General features: G+C 43.1%; 1 protein-coding gene across 1 annotated transcript in view; it reads left to right on the top strand.

Moving 5' to 3' along the window:
- flt4 (fms related receptor tyrosine kinase 4) overlaps nt 1-23584 on the top strand; it is a 237547-nt gene that overhangs the window by 105937 nt on the left and 108026 nt on the right. The window contains exon 3 of the mRNA XM_060837385.1: nt 6890-7155. Coding sequence (XP_060693368.1) covers nt 6890-7155 — 266 coding nt within the window. The remainder of the gene's footprint in view (nt 1-6889; nt 7156-23584) is intronic.

Below are 23584 nucleotides of genomic sequence, written 5' to 3' on the forward strand. Positions count from 1 at the left end.
GTTCTGGACTTCCTGGCCCCAGGGAAAACACTTTGTCTATTTATCCTATCCATGCCCCTCATAATTTAATAAACCACTATAAGGTCACCCCTCAGCCTCCGACACTCCAGGGAAAACAGCCCTAGTTTATTCAGCCTCTCCCTACAGCTCAAATCCTCCAACCCTGGCAATATCCTTGTAAATCTTTTCTGAACCCTTTCAAGTTTCACAACATCTTTCTGATAGGAAGGAGACCAGAGTTGCACGCAATATTCCAACAGTGGCCTAATCAATGTCCTGTACAGCTGCATCATGACCTCCCAACCCCTGTACTCAATACTGTGACCAATAAAGGAAAGCATACCAAATGCCTTCTTCACTATCCTAGCTACCTGTGACTCCACTTTCAAGGAGCTATGAACCTGCACTCCAAGGTCTCTTTGTTCAGCAACACTCCCTAGGACCTTACCATTAAATGTATAAGTCCTGCTAAGATTTGCTTTCTCAAAATGCAGCACCTCACATTTATCTAAATTAAACTATCTGCCACTTCTCATCCCATTGCCCATCTGATCAAGATCCTGTTGTAATCTGAGGTAACCTTCTTCACTGTCCACTACATCTCCAATTTTGGTGTCATCAGCAAATTTACTCACTGTACCTCTTAAACTCAAATCCAAATCATTTATGTAAATGACAAAAAGTAGAAGGCCCAGCACCGATCCTTGTGGCACTCCATTTGTCACAGGTCTCCAGTCTGAAAAACAATCCTCCACCACCACCCTCTGTCTTCAACCTTTGAGCCAGTTCTATATCCAAATGACTAGTTCTCCCTGTATTCCATGAGATCTAACCTTGCTAATCAGTCTCCCATATGGAACCTTGTCGAATGCCTTACTGAAGTCCATATAGATCACATCCACCGCTCTGCCCTCATCAATCCTCTTTGTTAATTCTTCAAAAAACTCAATCAAGTTTGTGAGACATGATTTCCCACGCACAAAGCCATGTTGACTATCCCTAATCAGTCCTTCCCTTTCCAAATACATGTACATCCTGTCCCTCAGGATTCCCTCCAACAACTTGCCCACCACCGAGGTCAGGCTCACTGGTCTATAGTTCCCGGCTTGTCCTTACCACCCTTCTTAAACAGTAGCACCACGTTAGCCAACCATATGAAAGGAATCCGCCTGAAGCTCTGTAACTCGCAAGGCTGCAGGGGAGATGCTGTACAGTGGGGACAGGACGGACAGTCAGTTTAATGAGCCAGTGCAGATATGAAAGGCTGAATGGTCTCTTTCTAGGCCTAAACCTTTCTAGGGCATCCACGGCTCTATGTGGAACAGCCTGTCACTGTTGATGTTATCTATTACATTTGGAGGTCTATAAGCAATGCTTTCACCTCTCAACCTTCTCTCTTCCAATGCAACTGTGCCCAATGTAATTACATGCTCGTAATCCTATCACCTCAATTATTCCCTCAACCTGTTGTGAATTCTTTCCTTTGCCATCCAACCAGAACAATTCTTTAAAAGCAGATCAGATCTTCTCATACAACTGGCATGGATAGAGGAGCTGCAGGTAACACCAACAAACTTAGCCAGAGTGGGATTCATGTACAATAAAACAAAGAGTTGTGGATGCTAGCAATCTGAAACAAAAACAGAAATTGCTAGAGAAACTCAGCAGGTCTGGCAGCATCTGTGGAGAGAAAGCAGGGTTAACGTTTTGGATCCTTCTTCAGAACTTGAAGCTCTCAGCATTAAAAATGTAAGCAGCTGGAAAGTGGTTGGAGATGGGCTGGTTGAAATGTTTGAATTTTACCTCCTATCCACAACTCATTCCCACTGGGCTGTGGTGTATTTAAAATCTGATACTATTTAAAATCGTGAAATTTGAATTCAGTTCATAAATCTGGAAATGAAAAGTAGTCTCAGTAATGGTGACCTAAAAATTATTGTTGATTGTCACAAAAATCCTTTTGGTTCACTCATTTCCTATGAGGAAGCAAATCTGCCATCATTACTTTGTCTGGTCTGCATGAGACTTCAGATCCACAGCAACGTGATTAACTCTTGATTTCCTTGTGCAATGACTAAGTAAAACACTCAAGAGATTGGCATCCAAAGCTGGCATTGACTGTCAATGCCGTCATCCCATGAAGAATAAAGGAAGAACGAAATGTTGACTTGGCCCTAAATTCAGATTAGGTGCCAGCAGGCAGAATACAGAAGGGTTTTACAACACTAAGGGCAGGCTTTAGCTATGCAGTCATAGAAGTCATGCATCTGAAAAGTTGAATGGCCTCTTCCTATGCCAAACCTTTGTTCTGGTATCAATGGCTGTTTGTGAAACTGTTGACATTATCCATTACATTTGGAGTCCTAACAGTCCAACCAGTCCATGACAACCATAATTCCAAACTAAACTAGTCCCACCTGCCTGCACTTGGCCCATATCCCTCCAAACATTTCTTATAGTGTATTCATCTAAATACCTTTGAAACGTTGTAACTGTACACACATCCACCACTTCCTCTGGAAGTTCATTCCACACACAAACCACCCTTGTATAAAAAAAGTCGTCCCTCTTTTTTTAAATCTTTCTCCTCTCAACTTAAAAATATGTCCCCTGGTCTTGAATTGCCCCACCTTCAGGAAAAGACACCTGCCATTCACTTCATCTATGTCCCTCATGATTTTATAGATCTCTATAAGGTCACCCCTCAACCTCCCACGCTCCAGTGAAAAAAGTCCCAGCCTCTCCTCATAACTCAAACCCTCCAATCCCACAACACCCTGCAAAATCTCTTCTGAACCTTCTCCAGATTAATACTACCCTTCCTATGAGGAGAAAGTGAGGTCTGCAGATGCTGGAGATCAGAGCTGAAAATGTGTTGCTGGAAAAGCGCAGCAGGTCAGGCAGCATCCAAGGAACAGGAGATTCGACGTTTCGGGCATGAGCCCTTCATCAGGAATGATTCCTGATGATGGGCTTATGCCCGAAACGTCGAATCTCCTGCTCCTTGGATGCTGCCTGACCTGCTGCGCTTTTCCAGCAACACATTTTCAGCACTACCCTTCCTATAAATTGGCGACCAGAACTTGTACACAATACTCCAGATGAAGCCTCACCAATGTCCTGTACAACCTCACCATAAGTTATGAGGAAAGGAGAGAAAGAACTGTCACCTTTAAAAAAGAGAGTATGCTGAAAACACACAGTTGATTGGACAGAATCTGTGAAAAGAAAAATTAAAATTCAGAGACTGGAAGAAATTTTCAATCTAACAGTTTACAGACAAATCGACTCCTCCTCAGTGTCTTTTTCTCAATAAACATGACTAAAGAAAAGCAGATGATCCGATCATCAGTCACATCACTGTTTGTGGGAACTTGCTGTGTACAAACTATCTGCTGGATTCTCTAACTTAACAGCAGTGACTCCATTCTGAAACTGTTGGTCGGATGTGAAATAGTTAAGGTCATTCACAGGACATGAAAAATGCTACCAAAGTGGAAGTCTTTGTTTTCTTTCGAGTCAGGGAGCAGAGTCAGAAGGTGAGAAAGAGATGCTGTTTTCACCAAAGCGGAGAGTTGAGATGTGGGATAGATGTGTTCAAAAATATGCATGGAAACTATTTCCATTGCTCAGTGAGTCAGTAACTGGAGGGCATCAATTTATGATTGCCACCAAATGAACATAGGGAGGGGCGAGCGGAAGTGTTTTACACAAGAGGACTCTTCCTACATTATAGCAGTGACGATACTTCAAAGGTAGTTCATTGACTGTAAAGTGCTTTGGGAAGTCCAGAGGTCATGAAAGATGCTGTCCAAATACAAGCTCTTTCTCGCCTTATATAGAATGTCTTAGCAGCAACAGTTGTTGAGGCAGACTCAATGGCAGCTTTTAAAAGGGAAATGATTACAGTAAACGAGAGGGCAGAGGTGTCAAACACAGCAGAGGTTACATTGTTGGAAGACTTCATGATCCTAGGCGGAGTGAAAAATCAGGGTCCCATATCTCACTCACTCATTCTCTCGTGCGCGCGCGCGCACACACACACACACGCAGGAAAGGATTGTAGTTCAATAAATTGTTTATTTTGCTATTCATTCAAGGGATGTGAGAGTCACTGGCTGGCCCAGCATTTATTGCTCATTCTTAATTGTCGTGAAGGTAGGGGTGAGCTGCCTTCTTGAATCGCTGCACTCCAAGTGCTGTAGGTTGACCCACAATGCCCTGAGGGAGAGAATTCCAGGATTTTGACCCAGTGGTGGTGAAGGAACGGAGATATATTTCCAAGTCAGGATGGTGGGGAACTTGTCATGTTCCCATGTATCTGCTGCCCTTGTCCTTCATCTTAGAATTGGTCATGGATTTGGAAGGTGCTGTCTAAGGAGCCTTGGTGCGTTGTTAAAAAAATGTATTTGAAAACATTTGTTTGTCAATAAAATAGACAGAAGAGATGGAGCGATTGGGGGAAAGAGCCATTGAAACAAGAGGAGGCCATTCAGCCCCTTGAGTCTGTTCTTCCAGACCATGGCTGAATTTTGTCTGCATTCAGCTTCCTCACTTTGATCCCCTATTCCTCAGCACACTTGCCTAATAAAAATCTATCAATCTCAGTTTTGAAATTTTAAATTGATCCTTGCGCTCAACAGCTTTCTGAGGTAAGAGTTCCAGATTTACAGCACCCTTTTGTGTGAAAAAGCAGACCCTCCCATCATGCCTGGACAGTGCGCTGGGCTCCATCAGGAAATATTTCTCAATGCATCTGCTCTACCTTCGCTTTGTCTGAAACATTCGCAGAGCAAGTCCCAGACACTCCAGAAGTACGTCATAGCGTCTCAGAACAGATTGATTAGTACATCCTAGAAGCATGTGGAAGTGACTGTAAGACTGTGAGATCCAACCATGAAACAAGGTCCCATTACAAAAGTTCAAAGCAGGAAACTTAACACGCTTTTATATTGATGGCCGAGTGGGGACTCCAGGCTTTGTGAGGCCTGATGCATGGACTCCTGGAATGGCAGCAGGGCGTTGGCTGGTGAACTCTTGGTGGCAACGGCAGGGCTCGGACTCTTGGCGGTAATGGTAGGTTATTAACAGCGGCATGTCAGTGCCCAGAGCGGGGTCTCCTTGCTGTGGTAGCCAGGAGTGAGGACCTTGCAGAAGTCCTGGAGCTGTGTTTGAGATGTCGGCCAATGAAGATGAACTCTATTAAGTACTCTCTCTTCTTGTACTTCAAAATGGCGTCAGATTGTGGTGACAGCACACTTCTCACTGTATCTCTGTAGATTAGATTTGATTCCCTACAGTATGGAAACAGGCTCTTCGACCCAACAAGTCCACCCTCTGAAGAGTAACCTACCCAGACCCATTCCCCTGCCCTATATTTACCCCTGACTAATGCACTAACATTATAGGCAATTTAGCATGGCCAATTCACCTGACCTGCACATCTTTGGACTGTGGGAGGAAACCGGAGCACCCAGACACGGGGAGAATGTGCAAACTCCATACAGTCACCCAAGGCTGGAATCGAACCCAGGTCGAGCTGTGAGGCAGCAGTGCTAACCACTGAGCTACTGTGCCGCCCCTTTATATATGTGTCAATAAATAAATCATTCATTCCTTCCACTGCATGAATCACTCCATTAAATTCCTAAACTCCAAATCTCCAGAGATTAGAAGCAACTTGTCCTCTTCAAACACTTCCAGGTACACATTGAACCTGAGTTTGACCATGCTGTTTGAAAGTGCAGGAGATACAACACATGAGTTGGTCGTGAGTCTGAACTTCACAACAGCTGCGCAGTTACATCAGCTCCAGCCAACCTCAGGAGCCAATTCTATAGCAGCCATACCCACAGGAAAACTTCCTGTCCTGTCATCCATCCAATCAATATCTAGTCAGCCTGTTATAGGAAGGATATTATTAAGGTGGAGAGGGTGCAGAAGTGATTTACAAGGAATGGAGAGTTTGAGTTGTAAGGAGAGCCTGGATAAGCTGGGACATTTTTCACTGGTGAGTAGGAGGTTGAGGAGTGACCTGACAGATGTTTTTAAATCATGTGGGATATAGATAAGGTGAATGGCAGGTATCCCTTGGGAAGGGGATTTCAAGACTTGGAGACATATTTTTATGACGAGCGAAGAATGATTTAGAAAGGACATGAGGGGTAATTATTTTACACAGAGAGTGCTTCGTGTGTGGAATAAACTTTGTGTGTGGAAATGGGGGGTGTGGGTACAATTACAGCATTGAAAAGACATTTGGATAAGTAAATGAATAAGAAATATTTGGAGGGCTATGGACCAAGCGCAGCCAGGCGGGGCTAATTTTAGTTTGGGATTATGGTTGGCATGGACTGGTTGAACCAAAGGGTCGGTTTCCACGCCATTCGACTCTATGACTCTGTCTACTTTCCCAACCTGACTGCCCCTAGAAGCAGAGTTCTCTACTGCTCTCTCATTCTGCTTGACTTCCTTCCAACTCAGATACGACAAGAGAAAGAAAATGTATGTGGCTCAGGCATTCCTATCATGACTTCAGAATGTCGCTAAGTGTTTCACCATCTGTGAAGTAGCTTTTGATTTGCAGTTGCTTTGGTAATGTAGCGAAACATAACAGTTAAATTGCACTCAACAAAATCCAGTAACAATAATGTAATGATGCTCAGGTAATCTGTTAGTAACTTTGTCAAAAAACGATCAGGAATACCAGGGAGAACTTGTCTGTTCTGTGTTGATTTCTTGTCCTCAGGATCTTCTAACCTCCCTCTTGGGAGCATGGCCAGGGCCTTGGTTTATCTGAAAAATGTGATATTAGATGCAAACAAAAGTGAGTAAAATTAGAATCTGGAAGTGAATTAACGAGGTCCTTTTTTTCTGTTCTGTGTTTCAGAGGTCAGAGGCCTCTGGGGTGGAGCTGGCCTGGGAAACCTGCAGTCGAAGACAACACAAAATCTGCATCCTACTGGTCGGAGGAGCTTGGGGGACGGATAGTGAGCATAAGGGAGTGCGATGGATCAGAGAGAGATCAATACTGCAAGACATTCATGCTAATGGGTGCCAGAGCTAATGATACAGGCTATTATCGCTGCTTCTATCACTTCATTGAACCAATCGTTGATGGAACAACGGCGACCAGTATATATGTGTTTGTGAAAGGTAATGTGACGAATGATAATTACAGTAAGATTTTTTTAAAATCTTCTTTGTTCATGCGATGTAGGCACTGTTAGCAAACCCAGCATTTATTGCCCGTCACTAAAGTGCCCTTGAACAATTACAGTCCATCTGGTGTTGGGAAGCCAACAATGTTGTTAAGAAGGAAGTACCAGGATTTTGACCCAGCAACAGTGAAAGAAAGCTGATATGGTTCCAGGCCAGGATGAGGTTGGAGGGGAACCTGCAGGTGGTGATATTTCCAGTTGCCTGCTGCCCTCATCCTTTTAGGTGGTACACACTACAGTTTTGGCAGGTGCTGTTGAAGAAGCCTTTACAAGTTGCTGCAGTCCATTTAGTACATTCTTCACACTGTTGTTCCTATGCACTAGTGATGGAGAGAGCACATGTTGAAGGTGGTGGACGGGATGCAGGTCACATGAACATCTTTGCCCTGGAGCTTCTTAAGTAGTGGATGTAGGTTTGTTAGCTGAGCAAACTCAGTGAGCAAACTTACATCCAGAACCTCGACCTGAGCTACAAATCTTCTCAAAACTCACCTTCTTAAGTAGTGTTGGAGCTGTGCGATATCGATAGCAGAAAGGCTTTGGGGAGTTGAGAGGTGGGTTACTCACGCAGAGTTCCCAGCCTCTGACCTGCCCTTGTATTTATATGGCCAGTCCAGTTCAGTGTCTGGTCAATGACCACCCTCAGGATGCTGACAGTGGAGGATCCAGCGATAATGATGATCAATTGACTCGGTGTGCTCATACGCTGCTTATTCTTTACAACGATGTATGATTATTTCTGTGAAATGATCATTATCCTCTGCAATGATTGTTCTTGCTATAAAGAGTAAAACCTGAACCTCTGTTCCTATACTAAGGGTCAATACTAGGACCAATGTTGGGAACAAACATAAGATCAAAAGAAAAGCTCAGCAGATCAGGCAGCCTCAGTGGAGGGGGGCAGAGATGATGGTTTTGGGTTATGACCTTTCATAATATTTTGTGATGCAGCTTATAAATCATTTTGAAATATCCTCATCTGTAAGCATTAATACTGCTGAACGTGCCTTCTGTTAGACTGTTTAATGAGGATGGTGAAATACCTCTACAGAGGCTGGTATCCCATCACCACGTCACTCTTTATTTACACATGAAGAATCCTTGACCCTAATGTTGCCTCAATCAGAGTCAACTCTGACACTCCTCTTTATAGTTGTCAGCCAGGGCTCCTTAATTGGGCCAAATTAACAGCTCAATCAGGGAACACATATCCCATGAGATCCAGCTGGCTGATCTCATTACAATCACTATAGGTGGGACACTTTCCCATTTGGAGTCTGATCTATTGTAAATCACAAAGAAAAACATACGTTGGGTATTAAAAACCAAAAGAACTGTGGATGCCATAAATCAGAACCAAAAACAGAAATTGCTGGAAAAGCTCAGCAGGTCTGGCAACATCTGTGGAGAGAAATCAGAGTTAATGTTTCGGGTCGAGGGACCCTTGCTCAGAACTTCGGGTATTGGTTGATAAGTAGCCAGAGACCTTTTGTACGTTACAACCCCAGCCTACTATCCTAGATTCATAGAAACCTATGCATGTGGTAAAGAGAGGTCTGTTTGGCCCTTTGTGTCCGTGTTGGATTCTTCATGTGTTGTCAAGTCCCAATGTCTCTGCTTTTTGACCATAACCATTGAAGTTCCTCCTCCTCAAATTCCTGTCCAAACCCTTTTAAAATCATTAATGGAATCAGTTTCCATCACTTTTCCAGATACGATATTCCAGATCCGGGCTGAGCAGAAATAGTTCTCCTCACCTCCCTTTTACAACTTTGTTCAATGATTAAATGACTTGCAGTTATTAGTTCACTCGCCAGAGGGAATCTTTTGTCTCTAAATACTATGTCAAAACCTTTCACATCACTTTGAAAATTTCCACTGACCACCTCTGAACTGTTTCAGTCCTACAGTGAGCTGTCCAGACGTACTCATCATTGAAGTTCCTCAACCCTGTTGACATCCTGTTAATCCTCCCCATTTTTATATCAATGATCAAAGTCTGATGGTCAATTGTTCACCAGGTATTGATGAACCAGGGATTATGGGCAGCATGGTGGCTCAGTGGCTACCACTGCTGCCTCACAGCGGCAGGGACCGGGGTTCAATTCCAGCCTCGGGCGACTGGCTGTGTGGAGTTTGCGTGGGTTTCCTCCTGCGGTCCGGGGATGTGCAGGTTGGGTGGTTTAGCCATGCTAAATTGCCCAGTATTGGGTGTATTGGTTAGGGATAAATTTAGAAGAGTGGGTCTGGGTGAGGTGCTTTTCGCACGGTCGATGTGGACTTGTTGGGCCGATATGGCCTGTTTCCACACTGGAGGGAATCTAATCTAAAACTCCACAGATTAGTTTATTTAAAGCAATAAAACACAATATAAGCTATGGTGCAGGTGCAGAAGACAACAAAGAAGGTAAATGGTATGTTAACATTCATAGTGAGAGGATTCGAGTACAGGAACAGGGATGTCTTGCTGCAATTGTACAGGCCCTTGGGGAGGCCACACCTGGAATATTGTCTGCAGTTTTATTCTCCTTATCTGAGGAAGGATGTTCTTGTTCTAGAGGGAGTGCAATGAAGATTGACCAGATTGATTCCTGGGATGGCAGGGCTGATGTATGAAGAGAGCTTGGATTGGCTAAGATTATATTAATTAGTTTTTAGAAGAATGAGGGAGGGGTGAAAACCTATACATTTTTCAACAGGACAGTTCGGGTAAATGCAGGAAGGATGTTCCTGATGAATGGGAAGTCCAGAACCAGGAGTCACAGTCTAAGGATACAGGGTAGACCATTTAGGACTGAGATGAGGAGAAATTTCTTCATCTAAAGAGTGGTGAGCCCGTGGAATTCTCTGCCATCGAAAGCAACTGAAGCCAAAACAGTGAACGTTTTCAAGATGGAGCTAGATGTAGTTCTTAGGCTAAAGGGATCAAAGGGTATGGGGAGAAAGCAAGAACAAGGTACTGAGTTTGATGATCGTATTGAACGGTAGAGTAGGCTGGAAGGGCTGAATGGCCTACTCCTGCTCCTATTTCCTATGTTCCTATAAAGCAAACATTTCAGCAAACCTCCTGATTTCTTTGTGTGCGCAGCTTGCAACCTCCGAGCAGATGAAACTGAAAGGCAGAGTTGCATTACTATATCCACACAGCACATGGAGTCCTTAAAGGGGAACGGTCGATGACACCTTTTATCACTTTACTGACAATCGAGAATAGACCGGTGGGGCATTAATTCACAGGATTGGATTTGACCTGCTTTTTACGAACCGAACAAATCTGAGCAAATTTCCATATTGTCAGATGGACTGGATGGAGGTGTCTCCTCCTATTTATTATGTAATTGTCCATCACTATTCACAACTGGATGGTAGGACTACAGAGTATATCTGGTCCATTTGTTGTGGTATCACTTAGCTCTATTGTTGGATGCTGCATCTGGTGTTTGGCATGAACAGAGTCCTGTTTCACCAGGTTGACATCTCATTTTTAGGTATGCCCGATGCTGTTCCTGGTGCGCCCTCCTGTACTCTCCACTGAGCCAGGGTTGATGCCTTAGTTATGTTTGACCTGATACCATGAGACTTCATTGGATCCTGTCAAAACATGTCAGATCTCTCAACATCTGTCAAGAAGTTTCAACTGGTTAAATTGCATATTTCTGTCTGACAGTGCACTTCCTAGTTGAATGTACAGCTTTAAGCAATCTAATTCTGGATTAGTGGTGCTGGAAGAGCACAGCAGTTCAGGCAACATCCAAGGAGCAGCGAAATCGACGTTTCGGGCAAAAGCCCTTCATCAGGAACAAATGCTTTTTTATTCCTGATGAAGGGCTTTTGCCCAAAACGTCGATTTTACTGCTCCTTGGATGCTGCCTGAACTGCTGTGCTCTTCCAGCACCACTGATCCAGAATCGGGTTTCCAGCATCTGCAGTCATTGTTTTTACCTCGTTAAGCAATCTAAGTTTATTTTTCTTCTCTGGTCTCCAAAGATTTTCAAAAATAACAACGATTCTTGCTTCAAGTGTTTAAAATGATCCACGTGCTCATTGTTGATGGAAGCAACAGTTTCTTGTAAAACGGGCACAGAGACACCATTATGGGGGAACCCCAGGTAAAAAGTGGGAGAGAAGTTGAGGTACATCAGAGAGTGGTTAAGGAAGTAGAAAGGAAGTGGTGAAGGAGGAAGACAGAGAGGGAGAAATGAGAGAGACAACATCAGGACTTGCTAAAGGACAGCCGTTGAAGTAACTTTGAAGTGTGCTCACTGTTCAATTTAAAGAAGAAGACTTGTATTTTTAAAGCAACTTAACACATTTTCAGGAAGGTGCGTCATCAGTATTAACATACATTCACTGTAACGGCAAGGAAGCACAAAGCTGATTTGAATTATCCAGCCTCCACAAGCAGCATTGTGAGAACTAGCAGATGATTTGTATTTCTGATTCTTCTTGAGAGATAAATATTGACCAGAACTCCCAAGTGAACTCTCTTACCCTTCTTTGAAAGGGTGCCCCCCCGGTTTTTTTTGATGTCCAGCTGAGAGTGCTACATCTAATGGATGCCACTGATGACAGTGAAGCACTCCATTAGTATCTTCCATTGCGTAATGCAGCATACATTGAGGACCTTCATGGTACAGTGGTAGTACACCCCTCCCCCCCCGCCCCCCCCCCCCACCCCCCTCATTTCTGGGCTATATGGCCTGGGTTCATGTCTTACCTGATCCAGACGTGTCATTAAAATGACTGAACAGATTGATTAAAAATATCTGCAGTGAACATAGAACTGAGTAGATACAGAAGTGGCGGGAATGATGAATGTATGAGGTGAATGTATTAAGATGGTGTGGTTCTGTTCACCGAGCTGGGAATTTGTGTTGCAGACGTTTCGTCCCCTGTCTAGGTGACATCCTCAGTGCTTGGGAGCCTCCTGTGAAGCGCGTCTGTGATGTTTCCTCTGGCATTTATAGTGGTTTGTACCTGCCGCTTCCGGTTGTCAGTTGCTGTCCGCTGCAGTGGCCGGTATATTGGGTCCAGGTCGATGTGCTTACTGATTGAATCTGTGGATGAGTGCCATGCCTCTGGGAATGCTGGGAATGGAGGGCGTGAGTTATAAGGAGAGGCTGGATAGGCTGGGATTTTTTCACTGGAGCGTAGGAATTTTCAGGGGTGACCGTTTGGAGGTTTATAAAATCACGAGTGGCATAGATAATGTGAATGGCCTATGCTTTTATTCCCTACAGAGGGGCATTTCAAAACTAAGTGACATATTTTTAAGGTAAGAGGGAAAAGATTTTAAAAAGACATGAGGGGTAACTTTTTTTGCACAGAGAGTGGTTTGTGTGTGCAATGAAGTTCCTGAGGAAATGGTGGATACAGGTACAGTTACAATGTTTGAAAAACATTTGGATAAATACATGGATAGGAAATATTTGGAGGGAAATGGGCCAGGAGCAGGCAGGTGGGGCTAGTTTAGTTTGGGAGTATGTTCAGCATAGACTGGTTGGACCAAAGGGTCTGTATCCATGCTGTATGATTCTATGACACTATCGCTATCTTGCGATCTTGATAGCCACAACTGAAATTTTGCCCCTGGGTTGCTGATGACTCTGTCTTTCTGCTGTCCCTGACCCCTCCGTGATTCTGTTGGGAAAAGGACTTTCACCCTTTGCAATATCCTGTATTTATTCTGCAGGAGTGAATATTATTCTCCATCCCCAGACTGGTAATAATTCATGGGACCTAGTCATACGCTCGGAGCGATGCTCAGCTTTAGTTTGGCAATCTGCCATTGGCTTGTTTAAGTTTCCAGACCCCAGCAGAAAATTGTAGTTTCTGTAATAACTTGTCCGAATTTTGAGGCCAACTTTTTCAATGCGTTTATATCAAAAAATAATCTCCTTCTGAATAAACAGGAAACAGGTGTCCCACTGTAAGTGTGAAAAATGTACACGCCCTGAGAGCACATAAGCTATATCATTCACTGTCAAAGCCAGTTCAAACATTTCACTTGCACTAACTGAGGAACATAGGAACTAGGACCAGGTCAGGACTTCCCAACAAGTAAGGATGCTGCATCAAATTAGTTTGGACCATTCCAATGAAACCCCAGGTTGGCAAAACCTCCCCTTATTTGGAGAGAATGTGGGAATGGGCCTCTTGTTTTTCTTTTCCCCCGCTCAGATCAAAGCTGGATGGGAGGGGAAACTGTGAGAAGGGTGCACAGAAGTTCCAGTGCAATTTGAAGAAACTCAAAGAGTGAGTAAAAGCATGGCAGATGAAGGATAGTGGGGATATATGTGAGGTTATCCACTTTGTGAACAAAACCCAAGAAGGCAGGTTATTGGCTAAATGGCGATAGTTTGGGAAAGGGAAGGTGCACAAAGACATGGTTGTCCTCATGCACCGGTTTGGGAAAGGAAGCATCTGAGTACAGGAGGTGATGAAGAAGCAAATGGTACTTTGGCCTTCATAGTGAGAGGATTTGAGCTGAGGAGCAGGGATGTCTTGCTGCAGTTGTACAAAGCCTTGGTGAGACCAAACCTGGAATGCTGTGTGCAGTCTTGGTGTCTTTGTCTGAGGCACAATGTTCTTGATACAGAGGAACTGCAGCAAAGGTTTACCATACTGATTCCTGGGATGGCAGCACTGGCGAATGAGGAGAGGTTGTCTCGGTTAGGTTTATATTCACTGGAATTCCGAAGAATGAGGGTGGATCTCATAGAAATGTAAAAAATTCTAAAAGGACTAGAAAGGCTAGTAGCAGGAAGGAAGTTCGTGATGGCGGGAGAGTCCAAACCATGAGTAACAGTCTAAGGATAGCGGGTAATCCATTTAGGATTGAGATGAGGAGAAATGTCTTCATCCAGAAAGTGGAAGTCATTACCACAGAAAGCAATGGAGGCCAAAAAATTGCATCTTTCCAAGAAGTTAGATATAGCGCTTAGGGCTAAAGGGAATATGACGGAAGGCAGGAACTTCTATGGAGCTTTTCTTTTTATTATTTTATTTGTTTTACTGAGCTGGATGATGAGTCATGATCATATTGAATGGTGGAGAAGGCTTGAAGAGCTGAATGTTTCCACCTGTGCTCAACTCCATTGATCTGTGAAAGTATTGGAACTGCAAGAGTCAAACATTCAGTCATAGACATTTATAGCTAAAATTACACAAGCTATGAAACATGGATCCTTTATCATTTCTTTGTAACAAACACCCTCTGATTGTATATGTGTGTGTGTGGTAGTATCAAGTAGGCAAAATGCATAATTTGGAGACGCCAGTGTTGGACTGTGGTGTACAAACTTAAAAATCACACAATACCAGGTTATAGTTCAACAGGTTTAATTTGAAGCACTAGCTTTCAGAGCGCTGCTCCTTCATCAGGTGGTTGGGCAATCTTATTCTCCAGAACCACCTGATGAAGGAGCAGCACTCTGAAAGCTAGTGCTTCCAAATAAATCTGTTGGACTATAACCAACAAAATGCACAGTGTAATTTTCAACACATGACAATCTCTACCTTTGCTCCATGTGGTTTGGCATTATTGATCATTATCATTTTATTCTTTATCCCAGCAGCCACCACCTTCTGGGAGATACAGCTCCTGATTTCCCCTGCACTTTCTGAGATACTTTGCTTGCTGATCTCACTTTTGAAGGGCTCAGCTTCAATTTAAAAGTTACAGCCAAACAACAGCAGCAGGTTATACTGAGATGGCGTGTTTAACTGAACGAGATGTCCCACTTCACAAGAGCATTATAAAACATGGTATATCACTGAGTTACTTCAGGAGATATTTGGTCAGATGGTCAAGTACCCCAGTCAAAGAGGTCAGTTGTCAGGAATACTTTCCTGAAGGAAAAGTATATGGAGAATCGGAGAAGTATAGGAAGGGAATTTCAGAGCTTGGGGTCTAAGCAACCGAAAACACTCACCATGAGTGGGACATTCAAGAGGCCAGAATGAGAAGACAGCAGGTCTTTTGGAGGGTTGTGAGGTCTTTTGGATGAAATTACAGAGATATGGAGGGGGGGGGGAGCAATTTGAATTTTCTTTTCTTTAAGTATTTTTAAAATATACTTTATTTATTAAAAAAAACTTGCATACATACATTGTTATAGAAGTAGTTCAATTCTGTGCAGGTTCATACCAAGTAAATAAGCAAAAAAATGGACTTTGACTCGATTCAGAAAACCAGAGATCATTCTTATACATGCAATACTAATATTTACATATATTTGAGGCATTGGGAGGGTCCGATAACTGAACCCCCATGTACCTTCAGCAGGAAGACCTCAGATAGTGGCCTTTCTCCTCTGCGCCCTGGCAGCAGCTGCCCTAAGCTTTAGAATGTTCCTCAGCACATAGTCCTGGACCTCGGAATGTGCCAGTCTGTAAGGGTGAGAATTTTCATTCTGCATTCTGTCCAGCTGTACAGGACATTGGTTAGGCCACTTTTGGAATATTGTGTACAATTTTCGTCTCCCTGTTATCGGAAGGATTGGTGAAACTTGAAAGGGTTCAGAAAAGATTTACAGCGATGTTGTCAGGGTTGGAGGATTTGAGCTATAGAGAGAGGTTGAATGGGCTGGGGCTGTTTTCCCTGGAGCGTCAGAGGCTGAGGGGTGACCTTATAGAGGTTTACAAAATTATGAGGGGTATGGATAGGATAAATAGACAAAGTATTTTTCCTGGAGTGAGGGAGTCTAGAACTAGAGGGCATGGGTTTAGGATGAGAGGGGAAAGATATAAAAGAAATCTAAGGGGCAACTTTTTCACACAGAGCGCAGTGCGTGTGTGGAATGAGCTGCCAGAGGAAGTGGTGGAGGCTGATACAATTACAACATTTAAAAAGCATCTGGATGGGTATATGAATAGGAAGGGTTTGGAGGGACATGGGTTATCTACTAGCAAATGGGACTAGATTGTGTTAGGATATCTGATCAGCATGGACGAGTTGAACTGAAGGGTCTGTTTCCGTGCTGTACATCTCTATGACTCTATTACCCTGGTTGTACCTATGTAAGACATGATTTGCCTGAATAGCACACAAAGCAGTACTTATCTTGATACATATGATGTTAGTAAATCAAATCCAATCAGATCAAAAGTTAATTTAGGTCAATGAGCACAGTTGGACTCGGAGAACAGGATGTGTTGTGAACATTCAAAAGTGGGAACTGGAATTCTGGGTGGCCACAAGTTTCAGAAGAGTAGCATGTGGGTGAGCAGCCATTAATGCATTATGGTAGTCAAGTCCAGAGATAAAGAAGGCATGCCGAGATAGGGCAAAGTTGGGCAATGATACGAAGGTGGAAATAGATGGTCTTAAAGATGGCATCAGTATGAGATCAGTAGCTCATTTTCCCATTCTACACCAGTGGTCTGGACTATCCCAGTCAAGAAAATATTTTACCTCTACCCTGAAAACCCTCATGAATAATGGGGGACGTGGTGGCATAATGGTACTGGCCTACTAAGCCAAAGATTCAAGCTAACGCTGTCGGGATGTAGGTTGAAAGCTCACTACGGCAACTAATGGAATTGAAAGTTGAATGAACAATTCTGGAATTGAAAGCTGTTCTCAGTCATTGAGATCATGTTCACTAGTGTCCTTTAGGGAATGAAATCTGCTGTCCTTACCATTTTGACCGAGATGTGACTCCAGACCCATAGCAATGTGGTTGGCGTTTCATTCACTCGTGGGACATGAGTGTCGCTGGCTAAGCCAGCATTTACTGCCCATCCCTAGGCACTCCTGAGAAGATGGTAGTGATCTGCCTAGACCCACACCGCCCTTAGGGAGGGAATTCCAGGATTTTGACTCAATGACAGTGAAGGAATGACGATGTATTTCCAAGTCTGGATGGTGAGTGACTCGGAGGGGAACTTGAAGGTGATAGTGTTCCCATGTATCTGTTGCCCTTGTTCTTCTGGATGGACGTGATTATGAGTTTGGAAGAGGCTGTAAAGGGTTTTTGGTGAATTTATGCTGTGCATTTTGTAGATAGTACACACTGCTGGTACTGAGCGTTGGTGACAGAGGGAATGGATGCTTGTGGATGTGGTGTCAACCTAGCAGGCTGCTTTGTCCTGGATGGTGTCGAGCTTCTTGAGTATTGTTAGAGCTACACTCATCCAGGCAAGTGGGAATATTCCATCACACTCCTGCCTTCTACCTAATAGATGGTGAACAGGCTTTGAGGAGTCAGGAGGTGAGTTACTTGCCGCAGTATTCCTAGCTTCTGACCAATTATTATAGCCACTGTATTTATATGGTGAGTACAGTTAAGTTTCTAGTCAATGGTAACCCCAAGGATGTTGACAGTGGGACAATTCAGTGATAGGAGTATGATTGATAATCATGGGGTTGTGGGTAAATTTAGTTTAGAGACAGTAATTGACTCGCATTTGTGTGGCGTTAATATTACTTGCCACTTGTCAGTCTAACCCTGAATATTATCCAGATCTTGTTGCATTTGAACAGTATCTTAGGGGTCATGGATGGTGCTGAATATTGTGCAATGTGGCAATGATCTAAACACTCAAATAAAAACAAAGAAGTATTTGCTGCTCTGCAGAACTGAAACCCCATTATTTGTCTAATCTGGTTTCATTTGATTTCATCTGACGGAAGTTTTTTTTAAGTGCTGAAAAGAGTCTCATCAAGTCACTTTTCAGTCTTGTTGTTTTATATTTTGAACATTTGATTTTGTTAGTGACCTTTTAAGGGACTGGCACACTCTGATCCAGATTAATTTTGTTTAATTTGATGATGTTGATTTAAATCACTTTAAAAGAACTCCATGATAAAGAAAACAAAATCCTCAATAAGATCACCCTCAACTCCCTCAAAGTAAGGCAATATTTACCAACTTTGAGCAGCTTCATAACAACATAGAATTTTACAGTATAGAAGGAGGCCATTCAACCCATAATGTCTGTACCAGGCCCCAAAAAAGGTACCCAGCTAGTCCCATTCTCCATCCCTACTTCCATAGCCCTCTAAATGTATCACTTTCAAATATATATCCAGCTCACTTTTCAATCCTCCTCTGAAATCTACCTCCACCACTCTCCCAGACAGTGCATTCTAAATCCTGTCAATTCTCATTCCGAGCTCTCTTGCTGACAATCTTGAAATTGTGACCCTTAGTTACTGACATACCAAACAGAACATTCTTCTTTACCCTGTCAAAATTGCTTATAATTTTAATCCCCTCAATAAAGTCACCTCATAATCTTCTCTGCTCTAAGAAGACTAAGCCCAAATTCTCTAACCTTTCCTTATAAATAAAATCCTTCATTCCTGGTATAATTTCTAGTAAATGTCCTTTGCACTCTCTCCAGGGCTGTAACATCCTTCCTCAAATAAGATGCCCACACACAATATTCCAAATGTGGTCTGACCAATGATTTATGGAGGTGAAACATCTCTTCCTTGCTTTTATACACATTGCCTCTATTTGTAAATCCAAGGATCCTATAAGCCTTCTTAACAACTGTTTCAGCTTGCCTGGACGCCTTCAGAGAATCATGTACGTGAACCGTGAGGTCTCTCTGCTCCTGTACTCCCCTCAGACATGTCCCATTGAGGCCTGTGCTGTCTCTCTGCGTTCCTTCTACCAAATATGCATTACCTCACATTTCTCTGCATTGAAATTCATCTGCCAGGTGTCTGGCCATTTGGCCAACTTGTCAATGTCGCTCTGAAGCTACTCAGCATCATCCTCACAATTCGTTATTCTCCCTAGTTTAGCATCAGCTGTATATTTAGAGATTTTGCCCTCATCACCCATCATATAAATCAGAAAAAGTAAGGGTCTCCACACTAATACCTGGAGAACACCACTTTCAACTCCATCTCCAATCTCTCCCAATCCTCTGCTTCCTATCTTTTCAACTCCCAACCCATGCTGCCAAGGACCGATCAACCCCAAACATTTCTAATTCCCAACCAATCTGCCAGGTGACACCAAATCAAATGTTTTCTGAAAATACAAACATACAACATCCACAGCACTACCCTCTTCCACTGCCTGTGTCAGCTTGTCACAGAACTCAATTACATTTGTCAGGCATTGCCTGCCCTTGACAAAGCCATGTTGACTAGTATTAACTTATTTTTATCGAAGTATATATTTACCTTATCCCAGATTATGGCCTCTACCAGTTTTCCCACTATTGATGGCAAGCTGGCAGGTCTGTGGGTTGCTGGGTTACCCCATGTCCCTTTCTGACACAATAGTGTCACACACATTTACAGACCTCCAGATCCACCCAGACCATTCCTGTGTTCAGAGAAGCCTAGAAACTTTCAGTCAATCGTTCTGCAACTTGCTCCCCTACCTCTCTCAGAAATCCAGATGCATCCCATTCAGGCCTGGCAACTTCTCTTCCTGGAATGCTGCCAGCCTTTTTAACAACCCTTCCTCATTTATCACTACACTGCTCAGTTGCTCAACACCCATATTTTCAACTGGGCCATTGTCATCATTTTCTAATTTAGTAAAGACAGAAGCGATGTAGTATTTTGTACCTCTGCCATACTCTTTGCTTCAATGAGTAGCTTACCTTGTTCCTTATAGGCCCAACTCTATCCTTCACTAATCTTTTACGGTTAATAAATTTAAAGAATATTTTACTATTTGTTTTAGTGCGGCCTGCCATCCTTTCCTCATGTTTCCTCTTAACCTTCCTTATTCCAGCCACAGGCTTTTGCCTCTGTTTGAGATATTCTGGATGTAGGTTTTGCTCACTGAGCTTGAAGGTTCATTTTCAGACATTTCGTTATCCTATGAGGTAACATCATCAGTAAGCCTCTGAATGGAGCACTGGTGGTGTAGCCCGCTTTCTATTTATATGTTTGAGTTTCTCTGGGTTGGTGATGTCATTTTCTGTGGTGACATCATTTCCTATGGTGATGTCATTTCATGTTCTTTTTTCTCGGAGGAGGTAAATGGGATCCAAGTTAATGTGTTTGTTGATAGAGTTCTGGTTGGAATGCCATGCTTCTAGGAATTTTTGTGCATGTCTCTGTTTGGCTTATCCTAGGATGGATGTGTTGTCCCAGTCGAAGTGGTGTCCTTCCTCATCCGTATGCAAGGATACTAGTGAGAGTGGGTCATGTGTTTTTGTGGCTAGTTGATGTTCATGTATCCTGGTGGTTAGTTTTCTGCCTGTTTGTCCAATGCAGTGTTTGGTACAGTTCTTGCATGGTATTTTGTAAATGACATTAGTTTTGCTTGTAGTTTGTATAGGGTCTTTGTACAGTGACGAAACGTCAGGAAACAAACCTTGCAGCTCAGTGAGCAAACCTACATCCAGAACCTCAACCTGAGCTCCAAATCTTCTCAAAACATGAAATATTCTTTCTGATTTCTATTGCCTTAAGGAGAACGCTGAGTTTTCTCCTGGTAGCCTGGCCAATATCATCTATCATCACTGAAAACAGTGATATTTTCTAATCATCATCTCTTTACTGTTTGTGGGAATTAACTGCCATGGTAGTAACAATGATTACAATTTAGAGGTGCTTTATTGGCATTAGGCAACTTCCTAAGATTATGAAAGTAATCAAATAAATTTAGTCCTTCTTTTATTACCAATAGCTTCCTGCATTCAGTCCTTCCAAAAACTTTCTACCATCCAGAAGACATAAGTCAAGAGTGTGTTGGAGTAATCCTGACTTGCCTGGATGAGGGCAATTGCAGCTTCCACAACACTCAGGAAACATCACATCATCCAGGTCAAAGTAGCCCGCTTCATTGCCACTCCATCCATCAATTTAAACATTCACTGCTTGTGCCTTGAGTGCACATTGTCTTTAGTGTCTACCGTCTAAAAGACACTCTGCAATAACTCACTAGAGACACCTTTAATGGAACCTTCTAAACTGGTTGTCTGCACCATCTTATACAGCAAACATTTACTGGATTGATTCCTGAGAATGAGAATGTTGTTCTATGATTAAGGACTAAGTGAATTGGGCCTGTATTTTCTGGAGTTCAGAAGAATGAAAGGTGTACTTATTGAGACATACAGATTTTGAGAGGGTCTTGACTGGGCAAGCATTGACAGGGTCTTTCCTCTGGCCAGAGAATCTATAGAAAGGGAACAAAATTTCAGAATAAGGGGCTAACCATTGAAGACTAGGATGATTAGAAATGTCTTCAATCATAGCATTGTGAACCTTTGGAATTCTGTATCCCAGCAGATTGTGAATGCTCCATTGTTGAATACGTTTAGACTGAGATAAACAGATTTTAGTCCCTCAGGCGATCAAAGGGTGACAGAAAAGTGGATTTGAAGTAGATCAGCTCTGATCTTATTGAAAGGTGGATGAGGCTTCAGGGTCCATATGGTGCATTCGGCTCCTATTCCATATGTTTGCAGAGCACAAGGGCAGTAAACGTATGGGAACACCATTCCCTCCAAGTCACAAACCATCCTGACTTGGAACTGTACAGGACATTCCTACGCAGCATTGGGTTAAAATCCTGGATCGGACAGCACAGTGAGAGCAGCTTCTATAGGCCTACCGTCAGAAGAAGCAAGAGTCTCAAACGTCATCATGCCAGTTTGTAAAGCCTCCCACATTATTGAGAAGGAAAGATTCATTTCCAGAGTGCTGTTGCAAGTGAGCTGATAGAAAGTTCATAGGGGTGTGGGAGAGGGTGGTTTTCACTTTTAGTTATGAAAACATTGAAATTGGGGAAATTGTTGTGTTTGAATGGGTGTGGTGAATGGAGCAGAAATATATCCAACCTGAGCTGGCAACATGGAATGGAACTGATGATTAGTCTGTTAAAGTTTCAGTCTGTGTAGTTGGCAATCAGTAAATAGTAAAGATCCCCAAAGGCCTTAATCTAAAGCTGAATCTTAACCCTTTGATGCTGAAATTCTTTCGATTATTTTTCCTGGATCTTTTCCGAAATTCAAAAAGCGACAACTATGTTTCTTAGCAATGAGATACTTTCAACAATACGCTGGTAGGAGAAAGTGTTTTAGAACAGAAGGGTTCGTTAAAACAGGAAAAGAACTTTCAGCCGACCAAACTGTCTCCTTTATAATGATTTCAACCTCACCCAGTCACCAGTCATTACAAGAACAGTCGCGCATTTAATAAATATACTGCCTGATGTGTCAGGCAATGAAGCTTGTAATATCCAACCTAGAGTCTGTGGTGTGAACTAATCCCAGCCAGAGCTATTTGGATTGGGATTAACTTTAGGTCAAAAGAAATCAGGGAATTGCCTATTTAATCAGAAAACAGATGATGGGCCGAATCTTCTGCTTTTGGAGTAGTGTCAGTTTCAACGTCACGAGGCCTAAGGGATATCTCACCATGTCTGACCCACCTTGCTTCATTAAGACCCCACCCCACAGCATCCCTCTTCCCTCCTTCAGACCCCTATCTCAACAGGTGCCTTTCCCAGAATGACTCACCACTCAGCAGATATCCGCCAAAAGATGTTTACTGCTTGTAACTCTAACACTGGAATTTTTCAGGTCAAAATTCTATTTGTCATCCTAATTCTTGATCTGCTTAACCTTCACGGTTTTTTTGTAGGTTTCACACACAAAAACAGACTGATCCCTCCAAGCTGCACCTTTTGCGAGTCCCTCGGTACTTAATAATAGCCTGCCTTTGGATACTCCCAACCAAGCTGCATGGCCTCGCACTTTGCTGTGTTAAACTCCATCTGTCTTTGCTCACTCACTCAATCTATCTATATCCCTTTGCAGGTTCCTTTTGTCCACATCACAACTTTCTCTTGCACCTATTTTTGTAATGTCAGAGGGCATTTGAGTGTGGGTCTGGAGTCAGGTGTGGGCCAGGCTAGGTAAGGGCAGCAGTTTGCTTCCCTAAAGGACATTAGTAAATCAGACAAAGAGCTTTAACTGCACAGGCTAATGCTGGCAAGGTGGGGGTGGAAGGTGAGCTCCTTTCTAGGTTTCCTAACCCCATTTAAGGGTGGCTTGCTCGCTCAGTGGTTAGCACTGCTGCCTCACAGCACCAGGGAGGGTTCTATTCCAGCCTCGGGTGAGTGTGTGTGTGTGTGTGTGTGTGTGTGTGTGTGTGTGTGTGTGCGTGTGTGTGTTTAACCATGCTAAATTGCACATAGTGTTCAGGGATGTGTAGGTTAGCTCCATTAGTCAGGGATAAATGTAGAGTAATAGGGTGGGGGAATGGGTCTGGGTGGGTTACTCTTCAGAGGGTCACGCATAGGATCCATACTGTAAGGATCCTATGATTCTCTATCAGAGGCAGATGGGGACCTTGGTGTCCCATCAAATCTGGCCCTAAGTGATTTTAGGTAAATGGATGTACAGAATCACAGAACTGTTACATTGCAGAAGGA

This window comes from Hemiscyllium ocellatum, chromosome 16, assembly GCF_020745735.1.
Source record: "Hemiscyllium ocellatum isolate sHemOce1 chromosome 16, sHemOce1.pat.X.cur, whole genome shotgun sequence".
In the NCBI taxonomy this organism is placed as follows: domain Eukaryota; kingdom Metazoa; phylum Chordata; class Chondrichthyes; order Orectolobiformes; family Hemiscylliidae; genus Hemiscyllium; species Hemiscyllium ocellatum.